The 15,813-nt window shown below is 48.3% G+C and overlaps 2 protein-coding genes across 5 annotated transcripts; both read right to left on the bottom strand.

The window, feature by feature from the left end:
• Positions 1 to 2: 2 nt before the first annotated feature.
• On the bottom strand, positions 3 to 7,958 carry vwa2 (von Willebrand factor A domain containing 2). Of its 4 annotated transcripts, XM_029134190.3 has the most exons (15): positions 7,844 to 7,955; positions 6,405 to 6,674; positions 6,105 to 6,169; positions 4,760 to 4,829; positions 4,174 to 4,307; positions 3,999 to 4,108; positions 3,031 to 3,228; positions 2,830 to 2,963; positions 2,623 to 2,752; positions 2,318 to 2,373; positions 2,132 to 2,239; positions 1,465 to 2,046; positions 844 to 1,395; positions 626 to 748; positions 3 to 541 (listed from the first exon to the last, which is right to left on the bottom strand). In XM_029134190.3, the coding sequence occupies exons 2-15, from the start codon at positions 6,628 to 6,630 to the stop codon at positions 414 to 416; spliced, it is 2,616 nt and encodes an 871-aa protein (XP_028990023.1). In that variant the 5' UTR covers positions 6,631 to 6,674; positions 7,844 to 7,955; the 3' UTR covers positions 3 to 413. The 4 variants fall into 4 exon arrangements, with proteins under 4 accessions (XP_028990023.1, XP_028990021.1, XP_028990024.1 ...); XM_029134188.3 differs by lacking the exon at positions 6,405 to 6,674 and having other exon boundaries at positions 4,760 to 4,834; positions 7,844 to 7,958; XM_029134191.3 differs by lacking the exon at positions 7,844 to 7,955 and having other exon boundaries at positions 4,760 to 4,834; positions 6,405 to 6,473.
• A 199-nt stretch (positions 7,959 to 8,157) lies between these two features.
• Positions 8,158 to 15,764, bottom strand: tdrd1 (tudor domain containing 1). The gene is made up of 26 exons (XM_029134185.3): positions 15,646 to 15,764; positions 15,243 to 15,395; positions 15,127 to 15,164; positions 14,978 to 15,038; positions 14,542 to 14,656; positions 14,370 to 14,421; positions 14,190 to 14,270; positions 13,908 to 14,087; positions 13,674 to 13,817; positions 13,354 to 13,516; positions 13,163 to 13,246; positions 12,842 to 13,018; positions 12,637 to 12,744; positions 12,364 to 12,534; positions 11,853 to 12,107; positions 11,619 to 11,750; positions 11,382 to 11,489; positions 11,082 to 11,249; positions 10,635 to 10,982; positions 10,440 to 10,556; positions 10,224 to 10,349; positions 9,386 to 9,553; positions 8,866 to 9,282; positions 8,706 to 8,753; positions 8,546 to 8,595; positions 8,158 to 8,422 (listed from the first exon to the last, which is right to left on the bottom strand). The coding sequence occupies exons 1-26, from the start codon at positions 15,740 to 15,742 to the stop codon at positions 8,363 to 8,365; spliced, it is 3,621 nt and encodes a 1,206-aa protein (XP_028990018.2). The 5' UTR covers positions 15,743 to 15,764; the 3' UTR covers positions 8,158 to 8,362.
• Positions 15,765 to 15,813: the final 49 nt, after the last annotated feature.

Below are 15,813 nucleotides of genomic sequence, written 5' to 3'. Positions count from 1 at the left end.
AGTGAGGTCATGTGTTTATGAAAATGGCAGCAGACAAAGACACCTGCAGCATTAAACATTCATGAAGAGGGAAGGTGCAAAGTGTTCACTTTAGAGATGTTAGTACAGACTTAGTAATTACTATAAGTTTCAAACATGACTGGAGGTAGGAAATAATTCATAATCACAATTACCTAAAAAACAGACACATAATATAAAAGTTGACGTGATAAAAAACATTAAGATACTTTGCACTAGAATAAGTGTAAAGGTTCACACAAACAGCCACTAGGAACCAAAGCTGTGTACGAACATACAGGTTGAAGGCACTTGTTAAAATTTGAGTGCAACTTTAAATACTGAAACAATACAAAGACATCAGTATCCGTTCCCCCTCTCCTCCATTGTGTACCCTCCACAGGATGTGCAGCGTCTCAGGCAGAACTTCTCCTCCGGTGCAGTTTGTAGTGATGCAGGAGCTCCTGGTGGCTCTTCTTCTTCCTGCTCTTCTTCTGCAGCGCCGCAGCCCTGGGCAGATCGCCCCTTGAAGGCGTGCTGCTCTCTGCCAACAGAGACGAGTTGTAAAAAGGGCAAAGGAAGAGGAAAAGCGCGAGATTCAAGAAAATAGGCAGCAAAGACCACTGACTGGTTTCGCAGTGCGGCCCTTCGTAGTTTTGGCAGCGGCACCGGTAGCTCCCCCCGGACAGGACGCACACCCCGGCGTTCATGCAAGGGTTGGGTTTGCACAGGTTTACTGGTTTCTTGACCTCTGATGAATTAAAGCGTCAGAAAACGGCTAATGAGGAGACAGCGCACCATCAGGAAGCCTGTCCTGGACAAATCCGATCAGCTCCTTTCACTCACCTGAACACAGCATCTGGACGAGCACGTCCTCGAAGTACTTGAGATCCTCGTAAAACGGCACCGAGATCACGCGCTCCTCCGACCCGGCGATCTGCAGCAGCTTCTCCCTCTGCACGTCGCCGATGCCGATCACGAACAGCGACACGCCGTCGTCCCGGATCTTCTGCGCCGGCACGGCGGCGTCGTCGCCCCCCGAGCCGTCCGTCACCACCACCACGGCCTTGTTGACCCCAGGCCGCGCCCCCTGGGCCACCGTCAGCACGCCGGCGTGGACGTGCAGCAGCGCGGTGCCGGTGGAGGCCGCGCCGCCCGCGTAGCCGGCCTCGCCGACGGCCTTGAGGACGGCGGAGCCGGAGTCGTGGGCGTCCAGGCGGAACACGGTGGTGGCTCGCCGGCCGTAGGCCACCAGGGCCACCTGGGCCACGTCGCGGTTGATGTCGAACTGGACCGTGAGGCTGCGCACGAAGTCCCGGAGCGTGGCAAAGTTCTCACGGCCGACGCCGCCGGAGGCGTCCAGGGCGAACACCAAGTCCACAGCTTGGCCCAGACAACCTGGAAAAAGACAGGAGACCGAGTATTTTGTGTATTCCTTTGTAAACACCCTGTTGTTCCCTGCAGTACCTTGTGTGTCCACACTGCAGATTTTGGCCCTGAGCTCAGGGATCTTGGCGGTGAACCTGTCGGGTGATGTGTAGGTCAGCGTCCTCTGGGGGTTTCCCGTGATATTATTCAACTCCTCCTTTAAGCGCTCCGGTCCCACCCCAATGAGGAAGATTTCCCTGTCGCGCGCATATTTTGAAGGCTCCACGACCTCGTCGGCGGCAGACGTGGCCGTCAGCAGGACCACCACGCGAGGAAGGTCGTCGGCGACGTCGGCGAAGACCGGCGCGCTCACAAAGCCGTGGCGCGTGACGTGGCGAAGGGCCTGGCCGGTCAGGGTCCGGCCCCCCATCAGCTGGAGCGCATCCACGGCCTTGAGCAGGGCCCTCAGGTCCCCTTTGAACTTGCCAACCGGGACGTCCACGCGTGTTTCTCCGCCGAACACCGCCAGGCCGACTTTACTGGGGCTGTCGGAGCCGATCACCGTCTGCAGGAAGCGCTTTAAGAAGGATTTGATGCGCAGGAAACCCTCCAGGGTGGTGGCAGCAGAGCCCTCCAGCAGGAAGAGCAGGTCCACGGAGCAGTCCAGGGACAACGCAGGAGCTGTGGAAAGGGGGGGCAAGGGGGGCCCTGGGTCAGTGGGGGCTCCGCATTAAAGGGTTAAGATCTGCACAGACAGGGAACCAACCACAGAGTGGGTCTCCTCCATAGCCGGGGGGGCACACGCAGCGGTAGCCCTCCGGACCTTCTGACACACAGGTCCCACCATTCAGACACGGCTGAGAGTCACAGGGGTCTAGAGCGGAGGGCGAGAGGTGAGGCGGCACATTCAGAACTACAATAAAAAGGCCCGAATGGTCCGGGGCGACTTTACCTGCGCAGAGAGTTCGCTGGCAAACGGACGGATGTCTCCTGTAAACCCGGCTGTACCTGCAACACAATGGACGACATGAAGAGCGGCGATGGAGCGAACTGGGCTCCATGAAATCAATTTTATCAAAGGCCATTTTCATGTCCCCCCCAGGAGGGTCGAGCTTTTATTAACACTTTCTCATTGTGTGATAGAAATGTGACAGACTTCTTTATCACAACAGGTACAACAATAATAAAGCGCCTCGGGTGTGAACGTGGACCGGTTCTGAGGCAGGGTGCTCGCGTGCTGATGTGCATGTCGCTTGCCTGTAATGGGGGCAGACCGACGTGTACGGGGCGGAGCCCTCGGAGCCTTTCCAACACATGAAGTTCCCCTGCAGCTCCTTCACGGTCTCCAGCGTCCTCCGCTCGCAGGCGAACGGCTCCGCCCGGCAGCCTGAACGGGACGAGGCGAGCGGGATGAGAGCAACCGCGAGGAGCGCTTGTTATTGCCGCCAGGGTGCGCCGGCCTACCTGGAGGGGAGGCGTCACAGACGGAGGAGGCGGTCAGCGTCGTGTACAGGCCGTTGACGGCGTCCCGGAAATGCTCGGCGAAGAAGACGTGGGCCTCCGGCGGCTCGCTGGCCAGAGCGTGGAGCTCCTCCCATCTGACCCAACTCACATTTAGTGCTCAGTCCGACTCTTTATCTTTAGTCTTCTCAAAATCAGACCCACCTGGGGTAGCGGAGGCCCACGGCAAACAGAACCACGCCGGTCCGTTTGAGCTGAGCCGCCGCCTGCACGGCGCTGCCCTGGGACTTCCCGTCGGACAGCAGGACCAGGATCTGGGCCGCGCTGGAGGAGTTGCGGCCGCCTGGGAAACCCTTCCTCAGGATGTACTTCAGCGCCAGGCCCGTCTGGGTGCCGCCGCCCCTGATACACGGACTTTGAAGTTAATGTTACAACAACACTGACACTGCAACGACTAAAGCGATGTACTACAGAAGCCAGCGGAGGCGGGGGCTGAAGTAAATCACTGCCAAAGTAAACCGCGCTGATTTTATTTGGCTTTAGTGCCTCGCGCTTCATCGCTGCAGGGCCCAAAAAGCAAGAAATCCTTTCTGTTTTACTAAACAGAGAAAAATCCTTTGCCAGTCGAGACAGAATAAAGCATTTTAATTAATGAAGCATATTGTGACGCGTTTAAGTGCAATCCTCTTGTTGCTGTTGGCTCCTTCATAATCAGCACAAGCTTTCTCTCCTTTATTCAATGTGTGCTCACTCTGGTACAGTAACACTAATAGATAAAGGCTGGTCTTCGGTGACTCATAAGCTTTTGCAGCTGTTGTTTATCCTCTTGTCTCATTTAGGACTGGCGTGTTTTTTTTTAATCTTTTATTCTTAATCATAGAAGAATGTTACAAAGCAGTTAATCATTAGTAGAAACTGTTTAATAAGTGAAAAAAAAACACACTCCCTCTTTCCTTGTGCTGTTGATAAACCTAAACCCTTTCCTGATGACTGGACTATTCTGCAGAACCGTGACCAGGATCCAAACCTCGAAACAAAGACTTTCACTGTATGTCTTTCATAACCGCTGCTTCATCGGTTGCTTAATTTGACTTTGACCCGTGTGTCACAATCACGAATCTCTCCGATCACGTTGCCTCGGCCGTGTTCAACAGGAAGCGAGAAAAACACACCTGTAGGAAACATTCTTGATGCGCTTCTTCAGTTCCTGTTTGGAGGCGTGCGAGTCCAGGGCGAACTCCAGTCGAGGAGCAGAACCGAACTGAATCAGGCCGACCCGCACCTGGACAAGCAGAGTTACCAGCACCGAGTGGAGACGGGAAACGAGGGAGGACACAGAAAACAAACCTGGTCCGGTCCTGTAACCAGCGCCTGACACAGCTTGACTGCATAGTGCTTGGACCGCTCGAAGCCGCCCTTCCCCACGCTGTAGGAGCCGTCCAGGAGGAAGAGGACGTCCATCGCTGCTGAGCACTGCATCACTTCCCACGCAAAATAAAGGTTAAACACGTTTGATACGCAGATGAAAACAGTCATTCATGAACAAATCCTTCCCTGCATTCCTGCTTAAGGGCATCTATTGCTGAGTGTATTGTATGCGGGCATTATAAGATTATCCCAGTTCGTTTTCGACTGGGCTGCTGAGATGAAAATAATACCTTGACATAATGAGAGAAAAAACAGCTTAGCATGCCAGGACTCAATTATGCTTCCCCCAGAACCATTACCAGGAGGACGGCCCCACGCCCCCGTCTCCTGCAGGCCCGCACTCGCCCCGCGTGAATAACGAGGCGCTGCCGCCGTGTTAGAATGTGCAGCTGATGGTGAAAAGGCCCATTAGAGACAGGGAGAGTGTGCCGTCCGTCCGTCTGTCTGTCAGCGACTCGCCACCGAGCACCATGCAGACCCAGAAGGGAGGTGGCGCCGGACTCACCGTCTGCTGCCGCGTCGATCTTCACCAGGTTCTCGCGGCTGGTTCGGATCTCCTGCGTGGACGAGCCCTGCTGCACTACACACAACACGAATTGGTGTAAAAAAAATAGGCCATTTAAACAGTAACTTCTATCCATCAGTGCAAACGAACCCATTTATAGGAGTTGCTATAACAATGTTTCCTCTCACACAAACTTGACCCCTCCTGCGTCGGATAATTGACTATTTAAAGCTGATGAGAGCAGACAGGGGAAGAAAGCCGCTCTCTGGCTCCATTCAGTCGCACACGGAGCCCAGAGAGGGCCGAGCAGCACGTGGTGCCTGCCAGGAGCGCATGTGAACTATCTGGTCGTCCCTGGCAACGCCGACGGGCCACGCAGGCACGCGTCCGGCCCAGAGACCGAGTGCACGAGCACTGAACCGATTCTACGCAGAGAGCAGTCAGACCCGTCCCGCCGGCGCTGATTTAGCACCTGCTGATTACCTTCAACCTGACCTCTGCATGTGTCAAACAGAGACGGACAGAAACATCAAAAAAGGGTCAGCGGAGAATTTAGAGCGGCACTAAAACTCCCGCATGTTCAGGTTCGGGTGTTAAATGAGAAGACGTGTTCTTGAGGCTGAATGTTGATCCCCAGTCAGTCTCCAACCTCTTCCCCATCCTTTCATCCGCCCCTGTTTCCAACGTCAGACCCTCAGACAGGAAAGCTTAGGATCTTGGCGCTGAACAAAAAGCCGCCCTGTTCGTGGTCGACTTTTGATGCCTTTGAACGAGAACACGGAGGAATATCAGCGGAGAGATTAGGGCCGAGGAGATGAGAAGTGTTTGGCGTCGGTCCCGTCCCGGTCCGGCAGAACAAATGAATATTGTCTTACAGTGGAATTCCACGCGCTGTGCTGCGACGTGTCATCTGGGGGGGAGGGGGGGGGGGGGGGGGGGGGGGGGTCAATGCTGCTGCAGTGAAACGGTCTGGTTTGCTCAAGTTCAAAGTCTTAACACCAGCAGTAGTAAATAGTTCAGGTGCTGCTCAGGCAGTCATTTTTGAAAACAACTCAAAGATTATATTGCTGCCTCTGCCCTCGGGCAAATGCCGGTACGCTCGTGTCCGAGAGAGCGACAGACAATGTAAAACGTGATGCCTGGAAACGAGCGGGAGGCAGGAAGTCGCCTCGAAACGACACAAAGGCTCAATCACAATCTGATGGGTTCACTAGGAGCACGAACGGTGCAGGAGGAAGTGAGCGGATGTAAAAACCGCTCCGTAACCTTTCCCCAGGCGTCAAATACCAGAGAAGTCACTCGAATGAAAGCAAAAGGAAACCAGTAATAAAGTCAATCAACCGACCTTGGAAAAGCAGCAGCAGCAGCAACGGGAGGGAGAGCGGTGTAACACGGAGCATGTTGGGACACCTGGAATGATAAACAGATAAAGGCTCAGAGGGAAGGAGGGTTTGTAACATTAAAAGCGCAACACAATATTTTACAAGTTGTGCCGGACATTTGTTTTGAGCTACTGCTTTGAAACCAGTCGAGCTGAGGCAGAAGCCAAGACAGGCTGGTTTATACTGCTATTATTGGATAATCACAGGCCGCATGTTCCACTTGGAGAAGCGGTGACGTACGTGACCACACACACAACACTTACCTTTGTGTGGGTCTGTAACACAAGTCACCTTGATCCGCTGGTGGGCAACAGTCGACACACTCGACTGCACCGAGCCGTCGGTGCACGCGCATCGGGCCCTGTTTTGTCTGGACGAGATGCCGTCTGCTTTTGAAGTGTGCTGGAGCACGTCCTTCACAGCAGTGAATGAAGAATGCAGCGAGGGCTGTAGCTGCACGTCTGGGGGAACGGTGACCCACTGACACATTTGGGGAAACGTGACCTTTTGTTTGTGAGAAACAACACGGGGCCCTGTTGGACCGCAGCAGCATCATCATCATCATCATCATCATCATCATCATCATCATCATCACTGTGTTCGCGGTCGGGTACACGCGAGCTCAAAGGCTGCACACGGGGTTTGATTAACTCCGGCTGCAGATAAGCTTTGCCGTAATGTCCCGGTTGTGTGTGAAGTGTGTGTTTGGGTGGGATGAGGTGCACAGACACAGGCAGTCGTCCTACAGGTGAGCCTGTGTGCGCTCCAGACAGAGAGCGGCTTGTGTGCAGGACGGAGCCGCGCCAAGTGTGTGCTGTTGTGTGCAGTTATGCGTGCCGTCATAAAAAACACACACACACACACACACACACACACACACACACACACACACACACACACACACACACACACACGTTAAAATGAAATTGGCTGCTTCCTCACACACATTCTTCTGGATGCCTGGATCCCCTATTATGTCTGTCTGTCAGTAATCACCTCGTGGTTGTGTGGATCCAGCTAAACCACCATCATCATCATCATCATCCTCCTCCAGTTTTAACAGATTGACTCTCTACATGTCTCAATCCAGGACTGAAGCGATCATGTGGTCGACCTGACCTGACCTGCATTGGAATTCGAATGGAAAACGATGGATTCCTACAAATGTACCGGCTCTAAAATGAAGGCAGGCCTGAGACACTGGTGTTTTGAACTGGTTGCCTGAGCCACTGGTGTTTTGAACTGGTTGCCAACTTTGAAAGCACTGCAGCCTATAATTAGCACAGAGCTACATTAGCCTTTGGAGTCGCAGTTTTTAAGTGCAAAAGACAGACACGTTATTTACACGTGATAAAAATGACTTAAATAATAAGCAACATGAAAATGATTTAACAGTTTATCGGGTTACGCTGGTTTCTCCCAGCTTCTGGTCTCGAGATGAGGTTAAAGGTTGTGACCCTGACACGCAACAGCAGCTGGGACTTAAACAAACGGAGGCTTGTCAGCGTAATTAAAGACTAAAGGAATGTAAGAAACGCATCAAGTTAGCGTCAGATGCCGCAGTTCGTCTCCCATCTGCGGCGGCCGTTCCCTTCAACAACATTTAGTCGCTCTGAATTGCGCCACGCATTCGTTTTCACGCTCACGCCGCGTCATTCAACGTTAGCGCTCTTCGAGGACGACAGAGGACTTTGGAACTTACCGCGCGAGGTCCACCGCCGTCGGCGCTCTGGGCTCCGCGGCGCAGCGCTGATGTGCGGCAGTTCCGCAGCAGCGTGCGGGGCAGCGGCCCCACCCACTCGCCACGCCCACCTCTCAAGTACCTGCGCCGGTAGCCTCCTCCAGTCAAGACAGCGCGGAGCCACGAGGCGCTAACAAACGACTATCCACTCTCTCCAGCTGCTTCCTCCTCCTCAGGAGAACCTACCCCACAGACCCAAAGGGCTGTAAAACTAGAGAACCACTGTCCAACTCAAGCTCATTCAAGAACAGTAGGAATTCGACACAAAACACTAGTTTGTTTTGCCACAAAACGGTTTATGTAAACTGAAATCAGGGTGGCCATCCAGTGTGAACAGGTGAACGAAACCAATGGCGGCTCAGAAAAAAGTGCATGCAGTTATATCCTTCACAAACAGTTTAACATGAATTTCTTAACAGAACAGATATGGTAAAAAAATAAAAACAGTAACTTATAAAACTGTTAGATTTATTTTATTAACTAAGAAGTTGATGAGTGAAGGTTAATAAGCTCTTGCATTAAATGTACCAAGTGGTCCATCTGAAAAGAAAAATAGAGAGGAAGTAAGCGTAGTTAATTGATAGAGCTTCCAATCACTACTAGGTAAATAATAAATCCATATTTTATAAAAATAAAATGAGGTCAAATTTAATTTGCTCTGACCTGAGAGTTTCGTCTCTGACAGCAGCTGCAGCAGCTGGAGGTCTGAGGATCTGGAATTTAAAAATACAGAACCTCATGAGGTCACATTAAAGAGCTCAACAAAGAACATTGAACATGATAGGTCAGACATGACAGGAATCAAGTGCTTTGAGGCACATACTGTTGGAGTTCTGAGACGATGGCCCTGTTTGCCTTGTAGTCCCAGGATCTAAGAAAAGAAATATACAAGTTGACTTCTGCATTTGCTACGGTTCATAATCCATCTATACACATTTTTTTACAACATGATTAATCAGCACAAAGGAGTAAAGTTACCCTACCACTAAGTGACACTGCAGAGCTGATGGTATTGGGCTGTTCACGCTGGGGTGTTCGCTGTGGGGTCACGGTCAGAGCCCTGTTGACACTTGTATTTTCTGGCCTCTTCTGGGTTTCAGGTTTTGACCTGGGTTCAGGGCTGTCGGGTGGAGTTGTAGCACTGCGGACAGGTGTGCCGCTGTCCGTTAGCCCAGACATGTGGGGGATGGTGAGGTAAGGACTGTTCTCCCCTTGGACCTGTAGTTCCTTCAAGATCATGGCTGTGAGGTCCCCTCCGCCTCTTTCAGTAGGAAGAGTGAGTGAAAGCACGTTGGCACAGCCGTCGAATGAACGGACAGTGGCCAGAGCGCCATTCAGCAGGAAGCTTCGGAACATCTGCAGCACTTCCTCCGACCACGTCGCAGGAAAGTGCTCCTTACCTACAAATGTAGAGCGACAGGGGAGAGAACAAAATCACAGTAGGATACAAATGAAACTCAATTTCTGAATGGAGAATTAGTACATAACTTTGTTCTGTATTACCAGCAAGGGTGCAGCGGACGATCTGAAAAGGAAGCTGCAGCAGGTGGGCAGGGATGGGCAAAATCCAAGATAACGGCACGTTTGCAGTGTTCCCATAATCTGCATAAATGACTTTTATCTCACTTTCACCAGTCTCCAGAACAACGGCACGGTACCAATTATTGTCAGCTGAAAGAAGCCAAGACATAAATAAGATAAGGATGCTAAGAAATAAGGATAAAAAAAAACAACAACTAGACTCTGACAGAACTAACAACTCTGTTAAACCAGACCCTGTTGTTAAGAGAGCGGGATGCCTTTTTTAAAAGACAACGATTGTTACACATTGCTCCTACACGTAATTACACAGTGTGCTCACAGCAGAGGCCAAATTACCAGCTTGGGTCTGCAGCGGCAACTGTAGGTGCGGTCTCAACATAAAAAACTGAACAGAATAATGAGACAGGAGAAATCACAGGGACACGCTGTTTCTGCTTAATGATGTATCAGGATGTCTTTCCTGTAATCATCCAGCAATGTGTGGAGCTCTTACTGCCTGTGTGAAGGGCTTTCCCCTGGTGACAGTATCTATTAGACATAATGCAAGTTCCTAGTGAACAGCACGAGGTGGTCTTTGAAATAGAAATACCACAGATTACAGTATACCCCAATCAGCCATAGCATTGTGACCACCTGCCTAATGTGTTGGCCCACCCTTTTGCAGGAAGGGACCCAAAGTTCCCCAGCAGACCGCCTTCCCATAGCACCCTGGTGCTTTGATGAAGAGATCAGTGGATTCAGGTCACCTGTTAGTGGCCAGGAGTCTATGCTTGACTTTTGTAAACATGAGATTCTTTACCAGAGAACTGGGCACAACATGCTGCCCCAGGAGCAGGTTTGGTCAGAGGGAGCGATAAAGGTGACCAGTTGTTAGTGCAGTAGGCAGCCACTTCCATCATCACCTCCTGAAGCTTCTGCTTGTCCACTACGGTCACAACAAGCACAGCAATTAAAACAAGCCTTTGGTTTTTATTTGTGTATTTGTGCATGTTCCTATGACGTGCAAAACATTTACCTTGGCTGAAGGCAAACAGGTAGAACAGGGAGGGACTTGTGAAAGCTGCAAAAGACGCCTGAAATGTCTTGTTAGGAGGCAGCTCTTCCGTCTTCCAGTCCACTGGAAAAGATGGAACTGAAACAGGGGTTTAACGTTTTAATTGCACATTTAAAATAAACCATGTCACCTGAGGACACGGACATTCAAGCGGACCTTCTGATGATGTTCCTCCCAGCCTTTCAATTGGAATCTCCTTAGAAGCGGCTCCTGTGTGGTCAAAAGCTTGCAAATGTATTTGGCTGTAATTATTTCCCTTCATATTCTCCTGGCAGTTTGGCCCAGAGCCTGTTGTCACAGGAGTCTCGTGCATTGTTCCAGAGATTTTGGCTAGACACTCCAAGTGTAAGGCAACTGCCACATTCTGCCCTCGGCTCTCGAGCTTCACACCATAACCCTGTGTAGTGAAAGACAGGACACGGGCAGAGAGATGTACACCATCCACCAGAGACTGGAACCACAGGATGGCTTCACTGCTCCACTCAGAACCCAGGGGTTCCACACCTAGACCAAAACAAATGCTTTCAGCATAGTCAATACTATTTCTTCAAATACAAATGCTGAAATAATAAAAACAGCAGGAAAATGACTCTTGGAAACTACCTGCTAGAAAGCATCGAATTGCCTGGAAAGGTAGAGTCAGAAGCTGAGGTGTAATTACTCTAAGGTGGCTCCTTTCCACATTCATGGTGTAGCCAAAGTCCACAAAGCTGACAGAGACCAAGTTTTCACAAAACCCTTTCACCATAGCCCGATACCACTCTTTATGACCTTGGGAGAAAAGAGCACATCATTACTGTACTGTAACGAGTTTTTACAGTTCTTTAAAAAAGTTCCATGTCAATTTTTGCCAGTGGAATTAAAAAAACTGCTGCAAATCAGTGACTGTCACAGTAGTCTCACCTGGGAACATGGCACAACAAGGTTCTCCCACTTTGAGCTCAAAAGGCGTTGCATCTGCCTCACAATGTTGTTTCAATTCAGTCATCAGCTCCAACAGCCGCTGATGATCTGACAGACAGACAGACAGACAGACAGACAGACAGACAGACAGACAGACAGACAGACAGACAGACAGACAGACAGACATTTAAGTGTCAACATAAAACTAATGATCAATGACAGCAGATTAAAAAATACCTGCAGGACTGTCGATGTGGCAGTAAAACTCCCCAGGGTTCTCCACGAGGCTGGTTAACAGTGCCACTGTCTGGCCATCGCAGGGTAGATTAGCGCAAGACCACACCAGAGGTTCACTGGTTGGTGTAGGAACTAAAAAGCAAGTTTCAACAGCAAAAATGCATCATATAGAGTGTAGTTACTAAATAAAAATGCTTATAATATATACTGCTATCAATCTTAGACATTTCCCACCATCAGGTTCTGCAGCAGTTGTCTGGTCAACCCGCTCGTCAGCAATAGTGCCAACAGGAGCAGGTGCTCCAAAACCAGCAGAGATCAGCAGCTCTGCCATATTAGCCTGAGGATCACTAGCTTCATCAATCATGGCCACCAAGGCCTTGCCCTCATCAGCAGCCTGGATCTCAATGCGCAGAATTCTGTTCGAAACCCTTCGCTGCAGGGTCAGCAGGCATTCCTCTGACCAGGTCTTACAAATGGGCTGTACCCCTGAAAGAGATGGCCCATGTTTGAGTGAAAAAAAAGGGTACGAGTTGCATTTTAGTTACAACACATTTTAGAAGTGGGCAAACAGCACCAGCTCTTGAATAAATTGCTTTACTACACACATTTAGCACTGAAACAATGTTATACTGTGCTGGGACATCAGCCAATTTATCAACCAGCTGCTGTAATGCCAGTCTGCCACCAGATGCCATTGTTCCTCCTCTCAGTGAAGCAGCGAAGCCTTTGAATCCCCATTTACCTGCTAATCCACAACGCATTGCCTGCATGGGAAGGGCCAGCAGAGAAGAGCTGATAGGTTGCAGCCGTTCTAGACCAACCTCCTCACAGTTGCCAAAGTCAAGGTAGCCAACACAAACGCCTTTATCTGATGAATAACCCAAAACCTTTGCCCTGTACCACTGCTTGTCCTCTGCAGGTAACACACACACACACTTCAAACTTACAATCACAAAGAAAGATACAAAAGTAATTTTGCAATATAATGTAATGAGTGAAACCTGTAAAAGTGTACCTGAGAACTGGGCACAACAAACTGTTCCAGGTGCTGGCCTGAAGTTCTGTGAGGAAGGGACTTGATTGCAGTGTTCCCTCAGCTGTAATTGCAACTCTTGAATCAAACCTGTCAAGCAAAATCCTTGCATGTACTCTTAAGCAGATTTTCTACTCAGGTCTCTCAGGTTATTTAAAACAAATGCATGAGAATAATTTTTTCTTACGAGCATTGTCCAACTTCTGCACAGTAATTTCACTGGGTGACTGGAAATGAGTTACCACTACAGAAAAGGAGTCACCCACAGCCTGTGTCAGTGGCTCAGGAGGCTGAGCCCAGCTGTTGTCATCTGTCCCGCTGGACTGAAGTTTAAAGTTATCCCAGGAAGCACTCTCAATATCTTCTGAAATCAAAATACACGCAAAAGATTTATAACAATACTAATTATTACGATTAAAAGTTAGTTCTACTCATTTTATATATGCGAGTTTGACAAGCATTTATAGATTTTTATATTAATAAAGTCCCCCACAAATAAAGAACTTACTTATGTCCTGCTCAGTCAGACTTCCGCTGACTGTGTCCTCTGCTGCATAACTGTGCTCAATGAGAAATGTGCTCAGTTGCTTTCCTACATGAAGCAAGGAGAGCATAACTTTTACTGTGGCTGACAGCAACCATGTACAATATGATCAAATCATCTCTTATGTTTTCTAGTTCCAATCTTAGGCAACATACCCACAGAAAGCTGGACATCCACCACATGAATGAGGTTTTCTAGAATGTCCACCAGTCTCACACTTATGGCTTTTCCAGCCAACATCTGTCTAACTGCAAAACAGCATTCATCTGACCAGTTGTCACCCACCGGCTCAACCCCAGCAATGCGGCACTGTATTGCCTGGAAGTAGCAGAGAAAAGTTACTATTACAATTATTACTATATAGAAATTAGTGCATTCCTTTAATACTGGAATTACTGGATGACAACACCTGACAGCCATACTTGATGATGATTAACATGATTATGAATGATTAACAATTGGGTGGAACACTCACGCATGGACAGAACTGCTTGAAATTAGAAGCCAGGGGCCTGATCCTCTCCACAGGTACGTCCTCTTCATTGCCAAAGTCAATGTAAAGAATGTTGGCCATTTTGTGGTCAGTGGACAAACTCTGGACAAGACCTCTGTACCAGTGCTATGTTTAAAAAAGTGGAAGAAGAAAACAGGGACAATCAAAGACTGATTTGGCCATCTGGTCAAACTGCTTAAGAGGCTCTCTGCTCACCATATCACAGGAGTACTGTGCTGCGCAAACCTCGCCAGCGAAGGGGACATATGACACTACTGTAGGGCGGCTGTACGTTTTCTGAAGTTCGCTTCCAATGCTCCGCAGAGTGTCCAGAAGGACAGAGCTTTGAGGATATATAAAAAACCTGCCAGGGTTGTAGAACTCCGCAACAGATGCCTGACAACCACACACAATAATTACAACTCACAAATATTGAAAAATACTTTGGTACTTTAGAATTGCAATTAAACTTGTACTGTTAGCTCTGTGTTTAGGTACCTGGATGTCTTTTTCCTTTACAAATTCAGTCACTTGCAGGTCTTTCAAATAGACCCTCTGTGAGCTGGAAATACCAGCATTCTTCAAAACCAGAGAAAAAAAACAAACAAAAAAAGATCAATTAAAAAAACAACTATAGCGCTACAATTTAAAATGTTACCTGAAGTCTTTTACTCTTACCTTCAATGGCGCGACTATGTTTGAAAAAGTGCTGCTTTCCTTAGATTTCTCGCTTGAGGTAAGAATAAATCAGACATTATATACATATTTTGTTTCAAATGTATAAATAGGATCATTTTTAGCATTACAATGCAAACAACAAGTCCCTGTCTTTTAGGGTTCATGGACTTACATTACAGGCTCTGAACCAATGGATTTGCATATGTCTTTGTGTTTCTTCCAATCTTCTGTCTGACAAGCCACGGAGCAGTAAAAGGTCTTCTTGCAACGCTTGCATCGGAAATTTCCTGTTGATTAATGTACAGTACATACACAGTAACATGTTTCACAAAAGGAAAGCAGGAACGTACAGTAGTAAAACTCACTGGCAAATTTGGTCAACACACAAAACAACTTGCCACACCATGATATTAGCGAACATGAGGCAAATATTACAAAATGCATTAAAAGTCAAATATTAGATTTATTTGTTGGGCAGTTGTAGTTCTCTTATAGTTGTGCATCTTGAATAAAGTGTAAGTGTGATGTATTAAAACAAAACTATTCATTCTGAAATCACCTTTTTTATCTTAAAAGTCCAAACATACTTCTTTATACTCTAATATTACCTTGATGGCCACAATTACTGCAGAGGTGCATGGCCACTGCAGATAAAGTGGGGCCTGTTATCTGTGAACGCAGACAAAAAGACCGAGAAGAACCTTGACTTTCCACAGGTGACACCAAGGTATGGTGAATTACTGAGCTTTATACATACTGCAGCTTTATTCTTGTCGAAAAGTGAAAGGATGGGACCTAAAAAAATATATACGTAAAATAAGTCGGCGTATTTAACAGACAGTGGTTAGTGTTTAGTAGTGTGATGGCACTTACTTTGCCCGAATGCAGGACCTGCTGCTTTTGCCCCGGACATGGCGACGGGTCCCGGGGGAGACACGGCGGGGAACGGGTCCACGGGATGCGAGGACGGTTTCCTCAAGGGCGGGTTAGGCCGAATCGTGTTTGGGAGAAACGTCGGTTTCATTGCTGCAGATTTCAACGTCGTAAAAAGTTACCTCAGTAAAATAACTGAGCGCTTAGCTAAGCCAGCTAATACACTGCTAATTAGCTAATTAACTCAATGAAATAACTACTCTGTATTTACAAATAAACTCAATTATGTGACACACAAACACTACGTAATTAAATATGAATAACTCCATATAGCCACACAAAGCTAACCGTAGAACGTTTACTTGAAAGTTTAAGTTTTTTTGTCGCGCAGTCTAAGATTTACCTGAACACGTGTGGCAGGTAGTTTGCACATGCGCACATACGACGTTCGAAAAGGGCAGGATGAGTTTAAAGTTGGCTAGTGTCACATTAAGGCACATCTTTCACGATTGAATTTATAATTATCATAAGTATTCTTATCGTATTATATTTATTGGTTATTGTTTTATAA

Source organism: Betta splendens, chromosome 19, assembly GCF_900634795.4.
Source record: "Betta splendens chromosome 19, fBetSpl5.4, whole genome shotgun sequence".
NCBI lineage: Eukaryota > Metazoa > Chordata > Actinopteri > Anabantiformes > Osphronemidae > Betta > Betta splendens.
The sequence above is the reverse complement of the archived record's forward strand: the minus strand, read 5'-3'. Positions and strand labels throughout refer to the sequence as shown.

What these genes read in the sequence shown, in the direction of transcription:
- tdrd1 (XM_029134185.3), bottom strand. Translation starts at nt 15,742, where the DNA reads ATGTGCCTTAATGTGACACTAGCCAACTTTAAACTCATCCTGCCCTTT. An exon ending in TTGTTGTGCCATGTTCCCAG is followed by an intron (nt 11,250 to 11,381) that starts GTGAGACTACTG and finishes TTTTCTCCCAAG; the next exon opens with GTCATAAAGAGTGGTATCGG. An exon ending in CGTCCGCTGCACCCTTGCTG is followed by an intron (nt 9,283 to 9,385) that starts GTAATACAGAAC and finishes CTACATTTGTAG; the next exon opens with GTAAGGAGCACTTTCCTGCG.
- vwa2 (XM_029134190.3), bottom strand. Translation starts at nt 6,630, where the DNA reads ATGTGTCAGTGGGTCACCGTTCCCCCAGACGTGCAGCTACAGCCCTCG. An exon ending in GCTGCTGCTGCTTTTCCAAG is followed by an intron (nt 4,830 to 6,104) that starts GTCGGTTGATTG and finishes TGTGTAGTGCAG; the next exon opens with CAGGGCTCGTCCACGCAGGA. An exon ending in AGGGCCGCACTGCGAAACCA is followed by an intron (nt 542 to 625) that starts GTCAGTGGTCTT and finishes CTCTGTTGGCAG; the next exon opens with AGAGCAGCACGCCTTCAAGG.